This window comes from Lampris incognitus, chromosome 10, assembly GCF_029633865.1.
Source record: "Lampris incognitus isolate fLamInc1 chromosome 10, fLamInc1.hap2, whole genome shotgun sequence".
NCBI lineage: Eukaryota > Metazoa > Chordata > Actinopteri > Lampriformes > Lampridae > Lampris > Lampris incognitus.
This window is the reverse complement of record NC_079220.1, coordinates 44,822,669-44,844,995: the sequence shown is the minus strand read 5'-3', so window position 1 is coordinate 44,844,995 and position 22,327 is coordinate 44,822,669. Positions and strand designations below refer to the sequence as shown.

Here is a 22,327-nt window from a genome sequence, read left to right as displayed (position 1 = left end):
ACATCCGGGGTATATGAGAGCCTAGCTTAACCACCACTAGGTAGCGCTGTTGGTCTACTACACTGTAAAATAAATCCAACCATTATGTATATATTGTACTGTACATTGCACATATACTGGTACGCCCTGTCATGTCCATCTACCTCAGGCACATGTGTAAGTAACCTGCGAACATCTAATTCAATATCTCTGATATATTCTCTGCACCATTGCACCTTATCACCTCTTATTATATATAGTCATATGTTTAGTCAATCCTTGTCATATGTATAGGCAATCCTTGTGTACATATCTGAAGATTTTTGTGTTAAGTGTTGTTATTCTATGCTAAGTACACTGAGAGAACCATGAAACCGGAGTCAAATTCCATGTCTGTGCAAACCTACATGGCCAACAAACATGATTCTGATTCTGATTCTGATTCTGATGATCCTGAATCTTAAAATGTGAAGAGTCCATGTCTAGTTTTTCCAGCAAGCATTAGTCTATATGGATATGCATTGTATTATTATGGTTTATGACACATTTTTAGCTTCATGCTGCGATTTTGCTGTTTTTCGATGTGTGCTTTCTGCTGCAGGCCTTTTCTGTAAAACAAATCTTCCTCATTGGACATAAAAGAAGGAAATTATTTTGATGACAAGATGATCGGTTTCCAATGGTCCTTTATAATTTGGATGCAGTGTTTCATTCAAAGTCATATTGCATATAACCTAAAGTTCCAATTTATGTTTTCACTTTCAATCAAAATCCTTTGATAAAGGATTTCAGAATGCCAGCTGAGTTATAGAAAAGGAAAATGAACAAGATATAGCATCTTCATAATAAGAACCATTGGAGAGAGGATGATACAAAAGAACAAAAAAAAAGTTTACCTGGTGTTCATAGACTATCAAAAGGCTTTTGATCGAGTAGACCATGAGTGACTAATTGAGATACTGAAAGAAGGAGGAATACTGGCACATGAGATAAGAATAATAGAAAATCTATATTGGAACCAGAAAGCAGCGGTCATTACAGAAAATGGAGAAACAGAAGAAGTAGACCTCTTAAGAAGTGTAAGACAAGGATGTATTTTATCTCCAATTCTCTTTTATTTGTACATGATCGAAGAAGCACGACAAGGAAGGAGAGGGATACAAATCAATGGGGAGAAATTGACAAACATCAGGTATGCTAATGGCACAGTTCTTCTGGCAGAAGATGAGCAGGTGCTCCCAAGAAATGATAGAAATTGTTAATTAGACTTGCAAGAGATACAGAATGACATTGAACAGCAACAATACCAAATCAATGATTATGGGAAAAGTTGAAACTGAGAAGATCGAAATTAAACTGAAGAATTCAAAATTAGAGCAAGTGCACAAATACAAATACCTTGGAGGTTGGCTGTATGAAGATGGAAAATGTCTGGAGGAAATTAAATCCAGACTTAGACAAGCAAAAATGGCTTTCTTGTAGAATGAAGAACGTCTGAGAAGCAACATCAACATCACAGTAAAGAAAAAGGTCATTGAAACCTATATCTTTTCTGTTCTTTCATATGGATCAGACATGGACATTGACAGAGGAAGCAAGAAGAAGGATAAATACATTTGAAATATGGTGCTACAGGAGAATGCTCAAGATCAACTGGAGAAGATTTATGTCAAATGATAAGGTTGTGGAACTGGTTGGAGAAGACATGTACATTATGAAGAATATTGCAGAGCACAAGTTTGAGTTTGTGGGGCACATTCTGAAAGGGTCCTGTGGAAGGCTGATGACATGGTTATTGGAAGGGATGATTGAAGGAAAAAGAGGAGTGGGAAGACATTGCATAATGTGGCTAGATGACATTAAGAGATGGAGCGGAAAAAGAAGATATGAATAACTCAAGAGAAAGGCTGAGGAGAGAAACTTCTGAAGGACAATGAAATTCAACATTTGGATCAAAGACGACACAAATGAATGAATGAATGAATGTTTTCACCTGGTTGATCTGTAATCGTATTTGAAGTGCCTGGGCTTTCCAGTTCAGCCAGTGGCCTTGTTCACTTTAACATCTTTCACATGTTAAGTAATGTTACTGTCACACACTGACAAGCACACGCACACACATAGAGACTCATGCAATATATACACACATACATAATCAGGACACCAACAAGTTTGACTGGCTCTGTCAGTGCAATCCTTCAAAGGGGCCACACCAACGCAACCCTAAAGCAACTCGCTTAGACACACATTACTGAGGGAGTGCCCGTGTTGTTAAGTCCCACATGGCTTTCATTAGTATCAGAGAGCGAGTGGTCCATACTGAGTATTTTGTAACCCAGTGATTACACAATCATGCACCTTTTAGGGCCCATGCTCAGGTCTAATGATAATCACTACCGTGGTTACTCACCCATACTGAAAAGATCATACCTTAAACATCAGTCACTTTTTGCTTTTTATTACGATTGAGCAAAGAAAAGTTTGCAAGCATTTTATTTTTCAGGTAAAAAAAACCGCAACCACTCCTCTTTTAGTTTTTTTTTAATTAATTGCACCTCACGTGAGGTCGTGGAGTTGATATATTGCCCCGAATTTGCTACAATATATTTTACTTGGAAGTTGTGAAGTCCACGAAGAAGCCACGAACAACACTGGTGTTAGTATTTCTGTGGTTTATATGTGTACTGCTGGAGGGATTGATGACAAACTGAAGTTCAGCAGAGCGGTGTAGGACAGAGGACAGACCCTACCCTGTAGATGTGTCGCGTCGCCCCGCCCGCCCCGTCCCGTCATACATTAGACAGGTCCGACCTGTCTGAGTACCACCCCGTGGCCATGGATTAGTTAAGTTAAAGTTAAGTTAAGTTAGGTTAAGTCTGCAGTCCGGATGAGAGCCGCGGTAGGACTGCTGCTGTTTCCTGCGTCGACAGCCGAGTGGTAGATTTGGTCGGAGACCCTGACGGTGTACTAGAAAGTGTGTGGACATTAATTTGGCAGCGAACACACACATGTCCACATACATACACACACACACGCACACACATACAAACACACGGGTGAAAAGGAAACCAGAGACTAAAACGTTTTATTGATTTTTTTTGTCATTCCCGGTGGGACTTCTCCGCTTCCTCCCCTTCAAGTCGCGGACAGGTGTAACGGAGAGACGAGATGTTCAAGAAAAAGTCCTCGAAAACCAGCGTCGCCATCACGCCGCCTAAACCCACGTAAGTCACCAAGTTTGGTTGTAAAAACTTCTGGAAATGGTTTATATCTTCATAGCCAAAGTAGAAGACCAGATTTCGCGACGCCGAAACTGGCAGCGAAACGAAACGCCTCCGTCCTCCGTGAAAATGCACGTAATGCGTTTTGAGACTGGCACGTAGAAACCAGTAATAATAACAGACAGTATTATGCGGCGCTAGCATAACAGTTTGTTTTTTTATTTACGGGGTATTTTAAGATGTTAGTCAGTTTGACCAGGTTTCGTCCTTTAACTCGACATGAGGGTGTGGCGGGCGGCATGTCTGCTAAGAAGCGGTGGTAACTGGTTTGATAAGGTTGGCGTCATGACAAAGACTCCCACTGTCACCCTTCTCGTTTCCTCTGTTTTGTCATTTTATCCATTTCTATCTGTTGCTTTGTGTTTGTCAAAGCAGAGTCGTGTCTTTGTGTGGGCCATGTGCTTTAGGCACCTGTTTTATGGGTTTATTCAGTCAAATGCTGCGTTTTCTTACGATACGTGGACAAATATTTCCAGGTTAGCTATGGAGTTCATATTAACGTATTTCTGCCTCCTCGGTATGAACGTACTGCACAGCATGAGCGCCTCCACAGCGCCCTGTGGACGGCGGTGCGGAGTAAACAGTGAACATCATGTACAGTGTCAGTCATCATCAGGTGGGCTGTCAGGTCTGGAGGGCCCCAACAGTAACACCCCTCCGTAACACCCCCTGCATTGTCTTCACAACTTATTGAAAGTGTACCTTTAAGGGCATATCCTCTTTACAGAGAATTTATTTATCCTTACTGGATTGGAAAATGGTTGGCTTCTGCTCACTAGACAACAGGGAGGATACTCCAGTGAAGATAGGGGCAGGGCTGAACAATGCTGCATATCGTTTCAGAATTGACATCACGTGCAATAGGCGGAAGGAAAATGGTGCCCATCACTCATGCTAGACTAAAACTTTTATTTCCTTTATATAAAACAAATCTTGCAATGTCTGCTTTTTATGACAACTCTAGTTGAAAGATATTCTAGTGCATCTGACAAATAACATTTTATCTGATTTAAGGACTTCCTGGACAAACTGATTCATACCTCTAAAATTGCCCTGATTGTTGTGAGAGTGATACATTCTTTCCAATTGCAGCTTTGAAAGCTGAAAGCTGCATACGTCTGGTCAAATTATCTGACTCCTTTCTATTCTTTCATATATTTACAGCATCTCCTCTATCTAAGTGATCGATATCCTCTGAGTGCCCTCAGTCAGCATGGGCCTTGCGGTTTTTATAACGCTCATCCACCCTCCCTGTTCTTCCACTGTTGCTGGTTTTATTCAGGTTTTGGTTGGCGCATGTAAATAAAAAAGAAATAAGGTAGTCAGTAGTTGCAGAGTAAGGCTCATGACATCTTCGAGTTGGAGCAGGCACTCTATCAGTGGTTTTAAATGGCTGAAGTTTCACACTGCAAAATGGTGTATAAGTTGACCAAAAAAAAAAAAGATCAGATGTTTGCTTTTTTTCGTGTTGGAATTATGTTACATGTTAATTTAGGCCCTGTTGCATGTATAAAAAGTATCATAGAGAAAATTCTAGCTGTATGTTGATGTTCAGAGGTTTCATTTGCTCGACCTCCTGATGCCCTCTGACCAAGAGCTGCTCAAGAAACCCCAAAGTCTGTGATAATGGTAGCCATGTGCTGAAAATTAACGAGATAATAATCCATCATCATCGTTATTATTTTATTATCTCATTAATAGAATTATTTAGATAAATAAGAGTCCATACATAGGATATTACAAAGCATGTTAGAGGAAACAGATGTTTCAGAGGTGAAATCATATGATATCAGGTGACAGACACCCTCCTCCCAGATATGATTTGGGTTTATGTTGTTTTAAGTAGTACTGTAAATAAGCAGGTTGACACTTCGGCCCTCCACACCCTCTGTGACGGCCCTTGTGTCTGTTGTCAGTTTCACCCTCTATCTCTGTAGACGTTAACTTCTATCTCCAGTTGTTACTCCACAGCCATTTACTTTCCAAAGCAAACATAACTCTCCCATGGGGATGGGTGGAAATCCATTACTGAAACACTTGGAGCACAGCAGACATAGTACTCTGTTCAGGCCACAATTCTCTGGAATAACAACTTTAAACTTCAAAAATAAAAGTCTCCCCGGAAAAAAACGTTTAGGATGAGCAGCAAGGATAGACGACCTCTGCTTTGCAAATCTATGCATCTGAAATTTACTATTTGTAGTACAGTGACTTTGAAACTGAACTGTAATAGCCTGTGTTAGTCTTTATTTCAAATAAGGTTTGCACCTTACTATAAAATGCTGCAAACTACAAGGAGTTGTCTTCTGTACTAAACTAAAATGTTTGTTCTCTGTTAATTGTTGAAATGTATGACGTCTAGCGGGAGTCTTCATTTACGAAAACAAAGGGTGTGTTTGCAAATGGATCTGTGGACATGAACAACATTTTGCATAAGAGCATTTGGGAAAAAAGTACGGTCAGATCCAGAAATGCAGCAGGATGCAAGTATGTATGTATGTATGTATGTATGTATGTATGTATGTATGTATGTATGTATGTATGTATGTATGTATGTATGTATGTATGTATGTATCCATGCTACTGTAAGTACAGTTCTGGTCTCTGTGCCTGTCTGGATGTCCTTGTCAGAGCCATTGTCCAGCTGGTCTTATTATCCAAACAGCTTCTCAGTCAATAGCCCGTGTCCAGGTAAATACACATGGTAGCTGTGAGTTTGATGCCAAGCCTTTTGAACTCAGCCAGGGGCCTTTAAATACTATGGATGTGTGAGAGGGTTTTTTCTTTGGCTCATGTTACCCTTTATTATTTTTCTGACTTGCAGAGAAAACCTTCAGGGTTTCATTTGGACATGCCGGGACAAGCGGTTTTCAACTTTGTGCCTCAGGACCCACAGTAATGCTAGTTTTCTCTTCTGACAGTTTAATTACATTCACCTGTTGCACCAGATTTAAGAAAACTGTGTGGGTAGACAACTTCACAACCTGCCAGATTAAAAGACTAGTATTACTGCGGCAGTAGTAGTGAACCACTGGCCTCGGCAAATATTTGCTTCTTCCTTTGGCGGTTCAGTCATGTTTCAGCTATGTTTGATATCAAAATTGTAGTTTTGAATCCAGGGTGTCCGGCTATGACTTCTGTGGAGGAGGCATTTCTATTATATAGTATTGCCATAATTTTACTATCATAATTAGTTTTGTACCCAATATTATGATAATAATGGACATATTATCTTTGTTTCATGTAGCCCATTCCAAAGCAGTGTCACAAAGTGCTTTAACAACAACAAAAATGAAATAAAACAGATAATTTGCAAAAAATATAAGTGGCTGCATAATGTAACGGGCATAGTAACAGAAAAATAGCATTATTCTTAGTGGCGTCTCAACATTAACCAAGATCATTTTAGGTCAGATGGAGATTTGATTAGCATAACTCTAAAGATGCAATTCTAAAGATGATTTTTTTTTCAAACATAGTGACAACTATGGTGATAGTTGTAATTGCATTAGTATTTGACCTCTTCCAATCCCAAAGGTCCATTTGAAATGAAACAGTTGTCAGCGTCGTGGTGCTGTGAGGCAGACAGCATGCTGCTGCAAACTGACCAATCAGCACAATCAACCGTCACATTCATAACATGCCATAGCACTGTTATCAATCCAAACAGTGAAGTAAATGACTTCATTCTTTAACTTTTCATTTCCAGGTGAAATGCCACAATATGCACAGAACCAGCACCTTCGCCACCACTGAACAAAAGCGAGACAAAAAACATAGTTGAACCTGTTTTTAGCTATTTATGTTAATAAGCTCAGTCTGATATATCTGCTTTTTAGCTACAAAAACATCAGTTGTGGCTACCTGCCTTGTTCTTCTGCACTTGTCTATCATATTGAAGGCAAAAAAGCAGTGCAATGTATTTTTCTTATTATTATTACTCTTTTTTATTTTACCTTATACTAGTCATTAATATGGGGGAAAAAAACAAAATTTTCATGATTTGGTCATTTGTGGATTAGCTTTTTTCTTAGATACCCCTGTGAAATAATAAAAAGGACTACTGTTTGCATGCAAGTCACATCTTGCCTGAGAAATACTGTTGGTAAAACAAATGATTGCTAGGCTTATACTTTTAATTGCTTTTGTCTATACCTCCTGGATGCTGAGGGCAAAATTCATTCATACAGAGGTAACATGTTTAAATGTCTCAATAAATGAAAGCAGGCTATATATACTTTGGGCTCCAACAGCATCCTAAGGCTGAATGATGGTCACTTATATCTCCGTATAGTTTTCCATCATGTTAATTTACTGTAGATTGTCCATTCTCCCCTCATTCTTCAGAGACCTTCTTGCACAGTCATGGGTATTTGCTCATATTTTTATTCAGTCAGTTTTGTACCCTGTGATTGGGTAACCTTTGAGATAGCAAGCTAAATATTAACATCTACTCCTACTTAATTAGGGATAATTCAGGAGCAGACTTGATGTTTACTTAGACATCCGTTTATTTCTCAACCTGAACCAACAGTGATCCTGTCAGTAAATGTTAGTGTACATTTATTAATTAAACACAACCGTTAAGACATTAATCAGTGGATTATAGATATGCTTCTTTGTGATATGATGCAAATTTTAACCTTTGCATTGCATTTTTCCTTTGTATTTCATAAAACTTGGGCTTCATCGTTGAGAAAATGGAGCTAATTTTTGTTTGCAATAGTAGCAGACTTCCATGAGCGCTGTAGATTTCCACGCCCCAGCCAGTCTGTTCACTCCAGTATCATTCATATTTGTTTTAAGAGGAAGAGGATGCTCTGCCACATGGTGGACTTTCAATAAAAAATCCCAACAATACAAGACAAGGAGTTACCCAATATACTGTACTATACTTGTCTCAGACAAGGCAGCCAATCAGGTCTGATCTGGTTTGGGTGTGTGTGAATTCCAGTGGAAAAGTTTTAGCTGTGACTCAGCCTTTTGTCGTCCTCTTTCTGCTTATTAGGTATGGTCTTAGAAGAAGAGGAGAATAACCCTATAGCGACAATTTTTTTTTGTCTTTGCTTTCGCAGAACTAGTTTTGCTAACAAATAACTTGAGTGTCAGGGCACACTAGCCAGTAGATTCTTACCCCCAATGATTTGATTTTAATCGGCCATCTCTAGACCGTCGTAAGATGGGTTAGTTTTACCCCGCTGATGATGGGTCGTCATAGTACTAATCGTAGTAATCCTTTAGTCATCTCTGACAGCAGCTATCTTGGGGTTGGTCAGCAGATGGTCAAATCTAAATCTGACTTTGACATTTTGAATAGTATGTTTGTATAAACTTCAATAAGTAAATGCATCAGTCCACAAACTATCTGGCATTTGTAGATATGGTATGGTCAAGAATCCATGGCCTCTGAGTAAGCGTTCATGTTATCCACTAAGCAAAAATGTAATAATATACGTATGTGTACACTGATTGGATTTATGCCCGAAAAACTTGCCATTCATTTCCCCATTCACAAATACAAAATCTCTCAAGCATAATTAAGGGATTATTGGTTTAATTATTGGTCAATTGAAATAGACGAGGGTATTGAGTGTAACCTGCAGTTCACTAAATGAAAAAATTGTGAAAACTTGTGTTGTTCATGTCAAGTTAAAAATACTGAAATAAGAGAGATGTTCAACTTAAACTGAATATATATTTAGAAACAACAATGTGGATGATGAATATCAGCTAGACAGTTTTGGAATTTACCAGCTGTCAATTTACTGCAATCGTTTGATTTAGCAGATGGATTACAGTTGTGTTGACATCAGTGAAATAGGACAGACAAATAACAGGGAAATGTTGTAACATGAAATAAAGAAAACACTTGTGGGCCCCAGAAATGTGCCTCAAAGCACAACATATTTGATAAATGAATAAGAATGAATAACCTCACCAATAGCAATTGAAAATGTGCACATTTTTCACAGAACATTGGTCTTTGAAATCCTCCAGATGACCTGATGCTTCTCTCTTCTTTGTTCATTCTGTGACCTTTGCCTGCTCTCTTCTCCAGTGCTCCTTCTATGGAGTTGGGTGCTCTGATTGAGAAGCTGCAGAAGAATGCTGATAAAGTGGAGAAGAACATCTATGAGACGGAGCAGAACCTCAACAAGGTACAACACTGCTAGGAGCCAACCTGTATAGAGGAGCCTCTGAAATTTGGTTTTGTTGGGAAACCACAAAGGTGCCTGAATTAAGCCCAATAGAGACTGTCCAGATTTTAGTTGACCAAGGTGACTCAGTCTGGGATTTTCAGCTGTACTCTGATGACAGATTGAAAGTAAAATAGTTGTAATGTTAGAAAAAGCTTTCAACCATGTAGAGTGGGACTACTTTTACCATGCACTTGGCAGATTTGGATTTGGGCTGAAATTCATGTCCTGGATAAACACTCTGTATACTGCCCCAATGGTTCTTGTCTGATCTAACTCTACTCAGTCAAGATACTTCCCACTCCATCGTGGCACCAGGTATGGCTCTCTGCTCTCTCTGTTATTAATGATAGCTATTGAACTCCTCGCAATAGCCCTACAACATGAGCAATTAATAAAAAGCATAGAGAGATGTGGGCATGAACAGATGTTGTCACTGTATGCAGACGACCTCCTCCTCTGCATTTTGGACCCCATCGCCTCCCTCCCTCATATTCTATCAACCATGGAGTGTTTTGATGTCATTTCAGGTTACAAAATAAACTTAAAACAAAAGTGGTCTATTTTTAGACAGTGAATTAGCGAGACAAGCTCTGCATGATGAAGACTTCCCATTTAACATTGTTTAACCTACTTGGGAATAAAAGTAACATGAGCATATAAAAAGTTTTTAGAGCTTATCACTCCCCCCCTTATAGAACACACAAAAAAATGACCTCAGCAGATGGTCACTCCTTCCATTATCTTCAGCTGGTCATGTTAACTCTGTAGAAATTAATATATTGCTTAAATTCTTTTATTTTTTTTCAGTGTATTCCCATTTTTATTCCTAGAAAATTCTTTAAAGAGAGACTGACATGCCCTCTCTGAACACATTTTTTAACATTGGGAGTTTGAATCATAACCGAAAATAGGCGTGGTTTTATGAATTCAAAGCTATTGGCTACTGTCTTCCTGGGTGTTCACGTGGGTGGGGCTCGGTACCACTCGTCACTTGCCGTAGAAAAAAATGGTGGTAGGCCCATGGCATGTGCAGTGCAATACAATTTGGCGAATAATATGTTTGATGATACACATAACTGTTAGATAGACAGATGATAGATAGATAGATAGATAGATAGATAGATAGATAGATAGATAGATAGATAGATAGCAGTACATTGTAGCAAGATCGATAATAAAGTCTAAGCATAATAGCACAAACTTGAGCCAAGTAGCTCGCAGGAGGGGGTGAAAGAACGGCTTCTCCGTGGTTTTATAGCATCTCGCTATGGACACACCCTATATGCAAATTGACTGGTGTCTACGTATCCACCGGCACAATTTGTCATTGGACACCATCTACAGTCAATCACAGATCTCTCTCGAGTGGCCGCAGAAGCACTGTTTTGGCCACTGAATTTCTCCGTGGTCACATTCCAACTCGGAACATAGCCTATCAATAGGAATTTTCAGATTTTGATGTCAGTATCACTTTAATGTACTTGAAAAAACGGTATCTTATTATATTTGGAATGGTAAACCCCCTAGGATTCGCAAGGAATACTTGCAAAGAACAAAAACGTCTGGTGGCTTTGCAAACAGACCTCACTAGCATCTCTACTCTGTATGGCACTCCTGCTAACAGTCACACCTTTCAGTAATAATCCATTAGTGTACCACTCTCAGAGAACTTGGATATGATTGGTCTGCAATCGTTGTTTAAACTTGCTCCAATTAACAGGAATTATATGTTCCCGCCTTCTTTGACTGATTCTCCATTAAAATTATGGGAAAGACTAGGGCTAAAATCAATTGAAGACTTGTATGGTGAAAACGTTTTGCCTCCTTTAATCCGATATCCCAAATATCCATCATCACTTTTTTTCCAATATCTACACATCCGTGACTTTATCTGTAATAAAACATCCCAATGTCCACAACTGCCACAAGAATCCATTCTAGATGAGATTCTAGAAATAAAACCCCAGAATAAAGGAGTTATATCTAGTTTATATGACATACTCGCAGCCATTCATTTCCCTTCCCTTTTTATAATTAAGTCTTTTTGAGAAAATGACTTAGAAGTTGAATTGTCAGAGGATGATTGAAAGTCTATTCTAGAAAGAGTCCATACTTCCTCTGCTTGCTCTCGACACAGGCTCATACAGTTTAAAGTAGTACACCACTTTCACTTTTCAAATGAAAAGTTTTGTAAGATTTACCCTGATTGAGATCCTAACTGTAACAGAAGTAAATCACATATAGGCTCTCTTATTCATACTTTCTGGACTTATCCAAGATTACCCCTTTATTGGACCTTTGTTTTTGAGACATTTACAGAGGTATTTGGAACACCATTTGAACCCTCCCCTCTAACAACAACATTTGGTGTTGTCCAAAAGGACTTATCTTTAGCCAAACAACAGGCTAATTCAGTAGCTTTTGCTTCTCTACTAGCTAGATGCTTAATTGTGTTGAAATGGTAGCAAGAATCGCCACCATCACATATTCAGTGGATTGGAGACCTCAAGCAGTTTTTCCACTTAAAAAAAAAATAAAGTGTACTCTTAGAGGCTCAACTGACAGGTTCTATAGCTAATGGCAGCCATTTTTATCTTATGTAGGTAGACTAAAACCAAGATTTAGTCAGTCTCCTATTGGACTGTACCAGCCCCATTAAGCCTGGACTTATCATTTGGATGGATGTTTTATTATTTATTTATTTTTGATTTATTTTACTTTATTTATTCATTTATTTATTTTTCCTATTGTCCAATGTCTGTACACTTTCGTATTATATTCAAAACATATAAAGTAAAAAAAAAAATTGTTGTAATGTTAACTAGGGACCAAATTTGGCTAAGCTTCAAAAGCAGCAAAATCTCAAAATTCAAAAACAAACAGGCAACCACTGACAAAAACTTACAGGGGAGTATTTCAAGAGTATTTCAGAGTCAAGGATGGCTAAAATAATGAGTATCTCTTGTCCTAACACCTCACCTGCACCTTCCCCCTTTTGTTTTTTGCTTATTTCTGCTACAGGATGTGAGTAAGATCAATGAGGGTAAGCAGCCACTGTACCAAGAGGATACCAACAAGCGAATCCTCAATTCACTGGAGCTGCTCAATGGCCTGGACAAAGACGCTGTCAATGTCAAGCATCTCCAGCATCCACAAGCTGAGATGATTGAGCAGGAGTGCGTTAAATCCCTTTTCAACAGGGGGAAAATGTGGTGTCTAATTTGGCTAAATGCTGTGTGTGCATGTGTGTGTCTGTCTGGATGTGTGTGTATCTGTGTGTTGGTTCATTGTGTGTGAGTAATATTTTTTACATGGTATTTGGACTCACATAACCTTGCAACCTTGAGGCTCAAATTACGTGTGTGTGTGTGTGTGTGTGTGTGTGTGTGTGTGTGTGTGTGTGTGTGCGCGCGCGTGCGCGCGCACCTAGTATGAAGCAGCTGCGCGACAGAGTGGTGAAGCTGCGAGAGGAGCATAACAATATCTACCACCTGACCCGCTCTGAGAGCATGCCCAGCATTAACTGGGGCAAGATTATGGATGAGAAACTGGTAAAGGACTTACTAATGTACCAATGCACACCAACAAGCACACTCATGTACTTTCTCATAGATAAACCCAAACACAGATCAAGCCTTTTCTTTCCTGGCTCAGGACAACCTGAACAACAAAGGATTTGGTCAGGACTTGCCCACTGTTGAGAACGAGGTTGAAGAGCACAATATCTTCCATAGTGAGGTGGAGGCCCTGGCCCCGCACATCTCTGACACCGAGGACAAGGTATTAATTACTGTTGTCCTTTGTTTTTTAATGTATTGTTGCACTTTTGCAATAATCCCTGTAAAAACAATGTAATACTGGTGCATGAAACAATAAACTCCAACTAGCATGGAGTTTATTGTTGCATGCACCAGTTACACACAGTGAAACTAACTGCTTACAAATCAGCTGCAATTAGAATTTAAATTACTTTTTTTTTACACTTCATATAAACGTAAATTTAGGCTTCGAGTTGGAAAGTATTTAATACTTCATGTGCTTGGTGATTTACATAGCAAGCTTCCTCAGTCCACCTGACCCCTCCCTTTATTTATGTCTTTTTCTCTTTACTCTGAAGGACTACGTCAGCGGCCTCCAGCTTAAGTACAACAAGCTCATGGTAATAAACTTAACACTCCAAATACATACTTACATGTACACACCCTATGTAATAATACCTAAGGGTGGATGAGTGCATATGTGAACCTATTTTTCTGGATATGTGGTTGTGTTTTCAGCCCCTTGGCTAATTTTTCACATTTATTTGGATGATGATATGATAACGAATAAATATTTACCTTTAGCCACCAATATACATATGACATCTTTTCTGATTAGATAGACAGTATCAAGTAGAACAAGTAAGTGATGATTATTAACTTCTGCGTGTAGTGTTACGTGCATTTATGTTTGCTACTTTTGAGTGAGTGAATGCATTCCTACATAAAATGTGCTTATGTGCATAAATGGTAAATGGACTGCATTTATATAGTGCTTTTCTAGCTGCAACAGCCACTCAAAGCACTTTACAGTCAACGAAGGCCCAACATTCACCTATTCACACATGCACTCATGCACCAATGGTGGCGTCAACCATGCAACATGCCAACCTGCTCATCAGGAGCAGCTGGGGGTTAGGTGTCTTGCTCAAGGACTCCTTGACATTTTTGCAAGGAGTAGCCGAGGGTCAAAGCGGCAACCGTCCAGTTTCCAGACGAACTGCTCTGCCTGCAAGCTACTGTCGCCCTAATAATTGATAAATTATTTCCTTCCCTCTCGTAGGCCAGCTCCAGTGCTCGTCAGCGCCACCTGCTGAGCCTACGGGACTTCATGCAGCGTTGCACAAATGAGTTGTACTGGATGGACCAGCAGGCTGAGGAAAGGACCAACTATGACTGGAGTGACATGAACCTGGACTACCCGGCCCGCCAAAGGCAGTATGAGGTAGCACAAGCATGAAAATGTGCACATAAACACACTGTTTCAGTTAAAAATGTACGTACACAAAGATGGGCACATTAACACAAACATACTTGAACAGAAGCAAGGATACAAATACTCAAGCACACAGATATACATACATAGTAATAGATGCATTCAGTCATTCAAAGAGAGGCGCTTTTGCCCCTTTTCCACTTCATGGTACTGGCTTGACTCAACTCGCTTTTTTTTGGTTTTCTATTGGGCAAAAGTTGGGGGTAGTTCCTGGTACTTTTTTGGTACCACCTCTGTCGAGGTTCCAAGCAAGCGGAGCCAATACTAAAAGGTAATGTGAAAACACTGCAGACCATTGACTGGTCAAAGAAAATTTGAACAGCTCTGTTTACTTAATAATCTAGCCATGTAAAAAAATAATTTTTTCAGTGAATCTCTTAATTACACTAGTATTTTTCATATGAAGAAGCCATTTGGAGTTGGTCTTGTTGATTTTTTGAGAAGAAACACTCATAGAGCGCTGGTATAGAAGGTAGAAAAAAACTAGTCAACACGGCCACAAGCGAGCGGTGGGGCTTCACCATGAGTGGGTACTATCTGCAGTGGAAAACTAAATACAGAAAAGTAAAGTGAGTAGAGTTGAGTGGAGCGAAGTCAAGTTGGGCCAGTACCATGCAGTGGAAAAGGGGCAATATATTCACATGCATTCTTGGTAAAACATCTTTTGTCAAATGGATGACTCTATTACTGAGACAAACACATTAACACACTTAAGTCCTGTCACCAGCACGCATAGTTTTATTCCCCTGGCAGGAACCAGTCATTATAGCCATCCATCCATTCTCCAAAGCATATCCTAATTAGGTTCACGGGATGCTATTTCAGCAGTCACTGGGCGGACGGCGGGGAAACACTCTGGACAGGTCACCATTCCATAGCAGCCAGTCATTATAATCCTTAATAAAACTAAAACCAAACAGGAAACTTGATTCTGCAGATTTGAGGAAGACTCTTAGTTGGAACAAAAAGGTTTTGCTGTGTTTCTGACAATCCCATTTTCCGCCAACAGAACTTCATTAGTAAATGTCTGGAGTCCAAGGAGGCCACCATCACAAAGCTCAACGATGACGGGGAGAAGCTGATTGGTTCTGAGCATCCCGGGAAGAATGTCATCGAGGTAAACTAACATCCATCTTTTCCTTCATGTGGTTGTAAATCCTGACAACAATCTCATCCAGAACAGCAGCAGCTGGATGGATGAGGATGGATTTTCAGAGAAAAGATTTGCAAGTAGTGGGGTTATATCATCAACTTCTATTGACTGTGCAGTACACTGAAATAAAACCTATTTTAATGAATATCTTTTTCAAGACCGGGAAGTGCAACCAACATGTTTTCATTGCATTAAATCTTGATCATTCTTGATTATTTCAAAACTTGTTGGGTGCAAGGTTTATAAGTATATTGTATATGGTATTTAGGTATATTGTTTGAGTAATGTGACCATTGTAACAGAGAAAAATATTCAGTGCTTGTAACCTTTGCCCAAACCCACAAGGCCTCTGTCCAGATTAATTTGTACCTAGCTTTGCAGGTACAAACAAACCCACATTGTTGTCTCTCAGGCCCACATGGAGGCAGTGCACGCAGACTGGAAGGAGTACCTCAACCTGCTCATCTGTGAGGAGAATCACCTCAAACATATGAATGAGTACCATAAAGTAAGTACCATAAAGTAAGGTGGCACTGAAAATGATTCGCAAAATAAAACTTTACATTTGTATGAATGCTGACTCACATATACACACTAACATTTACAAAAGATTCCTTTTATGCGTGTGTGTGTGTGTGTGTGTGTGTGTGTGTGTGTGTGTGTGTGTGTGTGTGTGTGTGTGTGTGTGTGTGTGTGTGTGTGTTTCTGTCTGTCCAGTACTACAAGGAGGCACGGGACACTCAGGACCTGCTGAAGAGGTTGGACACAGAAATCAACCAGAAGTACAACCCAGAATTCAAAGACATGTACCAGATAGATGGCCTCATCAGGGAGCTGGATGTAAGTGTGACTCTTCGTTATTCAATTTTCTTTTTTTTTTTCCATCAAGATATCAACTTTAAGCTGTAGAAGAGTTGACAATTAGTTGTTCTGCAGTGTGATTCCCCTCCATGTTTCTTGAAAAACAAGCTTCACCATTTGAGTCAAATGTTTCCCTTTAACTTCCATCTAATTAAGAATTTAAGCTACTTGTAATACAATTAACTTGTGGTTGGAATTCTATTTTTTTTCCCCCGTTTTTCTCCCCAATTGTACTGGCCAATTACCCCACTCTTCCGAGCTGTCCCAGTCATTGCTCCACCCCCTCTGCCAATCCGGGGAGGGCTGCAGACTACCACATGTCTCCTGCGATACATGTGGAGTCACCAGCCGCTTCTTTTCACCTGACAGTGAGGAGTTTCATCAGGGGGACGTAGAGCGTGAGAGGATCACGCTATTCCCCCCAGTTCCCCCTCCCTCCTGAACAGGCATCCCAGCTTACCAGAGGAGGTGCTAGTGCAGCGACCAGGACACATACCCACATCCGGCTTCCCACCTGCATGCACAGCCAATTGTGTCGGTAGGGATACTCGACCAAGCCGGAGGTGATACGGGGATTTGACCTGGAGATCCCCATGTTGGTAGGCAACAGAATAGACCGCCACGCTACCCGGATGCCATGGAACTCTATTCTTAAGTGAAATAAATAAAAGTTTCCAAGGAAAATACAGCAGTTCATTGCCATGCATTAATAATTCACCAATCACTGAAGGTAAAAAAAAAAGCTTGCATATAGCGACAAACAAGTAGCATAGCAATGAAGATGCTTCTTATAAATAGATGCTTGCTCTAAATCTTTGGAATCGTTTGCATGTGTGTGTGTGTATCTTTAGGACCAGACCAAGGCCATGGACCACTTTGACGAGCGGGTCAAGGCCCTGCAGAAGCACAGCTTACAGGCGCTGCCTCTGAAGTATCGTCGGGATACACCCCAGAAACTGCTTCCCATTGAGGCGCTGTGTGAGTTCGACACAGATGAGGTATCAAATGCCAAAACAAACCCACACCTACAATTACTTCGTTCCCCATCCTTTGGGTCATGTGATATACAGTGGGGAAAATAATTATTTGACCCCTTGCTGATTTTGTAAGTTTGCCCACTTACAAAGAGTGCAACAGTCTATAATTTTAAGCGTAGGTTCATTTTAACAGTGAGAGACAGAATATGACCCAAAAAAATGGAATAAGACGTTGTATGAATTTTATGAATTTATTTGCATATTTTTGGTCCGAAATAAATATTTGAACCCCTGGACAAACATGTTAATATTTAGTAGAAAAGCCATTATTGGCCAGCACAGATGTCAAACGGTTTTTATAGTTTCTGACAAGGTTTGTGCACATTTCGGCGGGGATGTTGGCCCACTCCTCCCTGCAGACAGCCTCCAAATTGTTCAGGTTTCAAGGCTGTTGCCTGGCAACCCGAAATTTAAGCTCCCTCCAAAGATTTTCGATTGGATTCAGGTCTGGAGACTGGCTAGGCCATTCCAGAACCTTGATGTGCTTCTTCTTCAGCCACTCTTTGGTTGCTTTGGCAGTGTGCTTTGGGTCGTTGTCGCATTGTAACACCCATCCGCGACCCATCTTCAGCGCTCTCTCTGAGGGAAGGAGGTGTTGGTCCAGAATTCCACGGTACATGGCCCCGTCCATCCTCCCTTCAATGTGATGGAGTTGCCCTGTCCCTTTGGCTGAAAAGCACCCCCAAAGCATGATGTTGCCACCTCCATGCTTGACGGTGGGGATGGTGTTCTTTGGGTTGTACTCCGTGTTCTTCACCCTCCAAACACGGCGAGTTGAGTTGAGCCCGAAAAGTTCTATTTTGGTCTCATCCAACCACATCACCTTCTTCCAGGCCTCTTCTGAGTCGTCCAGGTGTTCATTGGCGAACTTCAGACAGGCCTGTACATGTGCCTTCTTGAGCAGTGGGACCTTGCATGTGCTGCAGGATTTTAATCCATGACGGCGTAGTGTGTTACTAACCGTTTGCTTTGTAACTGTGGTCCCAGCTGCCTTCAGGTCATTAACCAGTCCCCCCCTTGTGGTTCTGGGATGATTCCTCACCGTTCGCATGATCAGGGACACCCCACGAGGCGAGATCTTGCGTGGAGCCCCAGACCGAGGGAGGTTGGCGGTGGTGTGGTGTTCCTTCCATTTCCTGATAACTGCACCGACAGTTGTTACTTTCTCTCGAAAATGCTTTCCAATTCTATTGTAGCCCATCCCAGCCTTGTGCAGGTCTACAATCTTGTCCCTGGTGTCCTTAGACAGCTCTTTGGTCTTGCCCATGGTGGAGATGTTGAAATCAGATTGATTGGGTGTGGACAGGTATCTTTTGTACAGGTAACGAGGTGATGCAGGTGTATTTTATGTGGGTAATTAGTTGGGATTGGGGGTGCATCTTAAATGAAACACTAACTGGTTTGTGGGAGCCAGAATACTTGCTATTTGGTGGGGGATCAGATACTTATTTTTCTAAATCAGGTGGTTATTAATTTTTATAAATTCATATGATGTGATTTTCTGGAATTTTTTTTTGGATTCTGTCTCTCACTGTTAAAATGTACATATGATTAAAATTATAGACTGTTGCATTCTTTGTAAGTGGGCAAACCTACAAAATCAGCAAGGGGTCAAATAATTATTTTCCCCACTGTAAAAGATGTTATAAGAAAATGCTTTATAGCATGCTAAAATCATTCTAGAAATGTGTAGTGTGTTAACATATGATAAAAATTGTCTAACCCATATTAAAAATGCATAAATGAAAAACAGATTGATTCATGTCTTGGAACTAGTGTACTTTGTGTAGTAGTCTTAAGTTATCTGGCAGATATTGACAGTAAAAACAGCACCTCAGTTTTGCAGGAAAGGATCAATTGCTTTTGAACCAGACATCTGACAAATCAATTATGCTCGTTTTGCTTAACTTGAATTTTAACCTCTTACCAAGCTGCCACGCTAACCTTCCTTGCTTGCTCTAGCTCATGTCAATGAAACCTTAAGTTTTTTCATGTTTCCCCTCCTTTCCTTCACCTGTAGTTCTTAGCTTTTACCTGTACTTGTACAACACAGTGCATGAGGGTGGTTAACTTCAGATTATTCTTTAACAGACAAGCTGAAATGTGTTTCTGCTCTAGCAGCAAACCAACTAAACACTTGCTTGTTGCCACATAGTAGGTGTTTTGAGTCAAAATCAAATGTGTGTGTTTTGGTTCACCTTTGCAGGGCCAGATTGTACGTGGGGAGCGGTACACGCTGCTTAGGAACAATGGGACCAAGTGGGACGTGAAGGACTCGGCCGGACATAAGATCACTGCCCCGGCGGTCTGCTTCATGGTCCCTCCAACGGACCCTGAAGCTGTGTCTGTCTCTGACAGGTCAGTATATGTTTATATAGGCACAGACCGACACACACACACACACACACACACACACACACACACACACACACACACACACACACACACATATATCAACACAGATACAGGAAAAAAAGTTTTAATACATTGCAGTACATGCCCCTAATTTCGGTTGCCGAAATTTCAGTTCACTCACCATTCAGTACTGTAGTACTTTTGAGATGATGGGAAAGCTGATTTGATGGGGATAGGACTCAGTGCTTGGGAGGGATTTGAAAGTGTGCTAGGCAAGCAGTGTATTTATGTATTAACAGTGTATTTATTATGTTGTGTGCTTAGCCTTGCCAACCAGCAAAAAGGTATCAAGCAGAAGATGGCGAGCAGCAAAGGAACTCTGGTGAAACGCCTTGATGAGCTGAAGAAAGACAGTGGCGTTGGCACAGGTACAAATCAACCGTTGGTGTAGTGCTGTTGCTTTTTAAAAGACAATGAGACTTAGCTGTAATATTTGCTATGATGAGGTTTCATGCTTTTTCCCCAACCCCAGCAAAAGAAAAAAAAAGTGGCTGACAGAGCACGATAAGACTTGTATCGTGTCTGGTACCTCTTTTGAACTTACCTCACCTTCATTGAACAGTCTGCATTCAAGACAATACTTGAAGCCAAATAACCATTTGTCACAAATTTTAGGTCTTAATATAGGGGGGCAGGTTAGCCGAGTTCAGTCAATCATTTTATTTCACCATAAACACACACTCAATGCAGCCAAACTGCAACACCAGTGCAAGAAGTGGTGTTCCCCCCTGGGCATAAATCTTCCACTGTTACTACTACCACTACTACTATTACGACTACTACTGCTACAAGTGGTGTTCCCCTCTGGGCATAAATCCACTACTACTACTACTACCTCTACTACTACTACAAGTGGTGTTCCCCCCCTGGGAATAAATCTACTACTACTAATACTACTACTACTACTACTACTGGTGTTCTCCTCTGGGCATAAATCCACGACTACTACTACTACTACTAGTGGTGTTCCCCTCTAGGCGTAAATCCACTACTACTACTACTACTAGTACTACTACTACTACTACAAGTGGTGTTCCCTTCTAGGCATAAATTCTAGTTTATTAGAAAATCCTCCCACTGGGTCTGAGTTCAACAGTCAACACAGCAGTCATTTCAGGCTGACTGTGCATGTCTGTGTGTTTCAAAGTCTTGTCCTTGGGGCGTTCGGGTGGTGTGGCGGTCTGTTCCGTTGCCTACCAACACAGGGATCGCCAGTTCGAAATCCCCATGTTACCCCTGGCTTGGTTGGGCTCGGAAGAGTGGGGTAATTAATTGGCATACAATTGGGGAGAAAAGGGGTGGGGGTGTCTCGCCCTTGGTCAACACCAAGCACTTCAAGTTTTTAGTTGTCACCTCTGCAATAAAAACACCCTCTTTTTGTTAATGCCACTGTCTTTATCAACTCAACTGACACTCACCTGTGTCCTTCGTGTTCCACTGCCACCTGTGCGATCATCTTCTTTCATTATATTTTATATACATAAGGGCATAAATGGTGCACCTATTCCCAGCATGTAAGCTTTCAAACTATTATGACCAAATTGCCTGATATGCGTGAAGGGCAAAAAAGTTTTTTGTTTTCCCAAATTACAATACAAAATAGGTGAATTAAACGAAATATTTATCCTGAAAAATCCTGGTGCTCAAGTTTCATAAAGGCATGCTACAATATGCAAGCAAAAGTATATTAACCTATACGATAGGGCGACAGTTATCAACACATTTTCCTTGAGTAACTAGCAGGTTTTCATTCTGTCCTTGTGTCGTCCTTTGACGTTATGCTTTTGAATGTGCAGCTAAAACCATGTATATTTTGGACAAAAACGTGGGCGTTTTGTCAAGACAATTTAAAATACTGATGTGTTGTGTACACATGGTGACCATTGCACCCGTCTGTGTTTTTTTACACCACGAGTGCTGCAGCTGCAGACTTTGAGCAGACTGTTCAACAAACAAATTAGGTTTGTGGGGATTTGCCCCAGCAGAGGTCAGTCATCACAGGTATTAACCTGCCATTCTCAGCCAATGCACCACTTCAGCACATGACCAGTCTTTCGTAGGAAAAGCATGGGGAGATAACATTTTGTTTAAGTCTTGTCATTTATTTTCGGCACACACATGCAATCAGATTTTGCACTTTCAGCGCTAGAATTAAGGTCCCATGGTCAATCAGAATGTGCCATTTTCAGGACTAAGGTTAACAGTCTTGTATAACAGCCTTTTCAGATGACTGAACACAGTCCCAATTAATGAATTATATGCTTCAGTCTCTGGCTCCTACTGGACTGGCTAACACAAATACAAGCAGAGTGATCGGACATAGCTTTGGTGTTTTGGAGGACTTAGTTCTTTCCATCTTCCACCATG

General features: G+C 40.6%; 1 protein-coding gene across 1 annotated transcript in view; it reads left to right on the top strand.

Moving 5' to 3' along the window:
• The first annotated feature begins 2,864 nt into the window (after positions 1-2,864).
• ppl (periplakin) overlaps positions 2,865-22,327 on the top strand; it is a 37,184-nt gene continuing 17,721 nt past the window's right edge. Inside the window, exons 1-14 of the mRNA XM_056287584.1 lie at positions 2,865-2,953; positions 3,120-3,203; positions 9,319-9,418; positions 12,482-12,636; positions 12,891-13,011; positions 13,115-13,240; positions 13,578-13,619; positions 14,282-14,443; positions 15,504-15,611; positions 16,060-16,155; positions 16,365-16,487; positions 17,360-17,506; positions 19,752-19,903; positions 20,225-20,328. Of these exons, the coding sequence (XP_056143559.1) occupies positions 3,148-3,203; positions 9,319-9,418; positions 12,482-12,636; positions 12,891-13,011; positions 13,115-13,240; positions 13,578-13,619; positions 14,282-14,443; positions 15,504-15,611; positions 16,060-16,155; positions 16,365-16,487; positions 17,360-17,506; positions 19,752-19,903; positions 20,225-20,328 (1,492 nt within the window). The 5' untranslated portion in view covers positions 2,865-2,953; positions 3,120-3,147. The remainder of the gene's footprint in view (positions 2,954-3,119; positions 3,204-9,318; positions 9,419-12,481; positions 12,637-12,890; positions 13,012-13,114; positions 13,241-13,577; positions 13,620-14,281; positions 14,444-15,503; positions 15,612-16,059; positions 16,156-16,364; positions 16,488-17,359; positions 17,507-19,751; positions 19,904-20,224; positions 20,329-22,327) is intronic.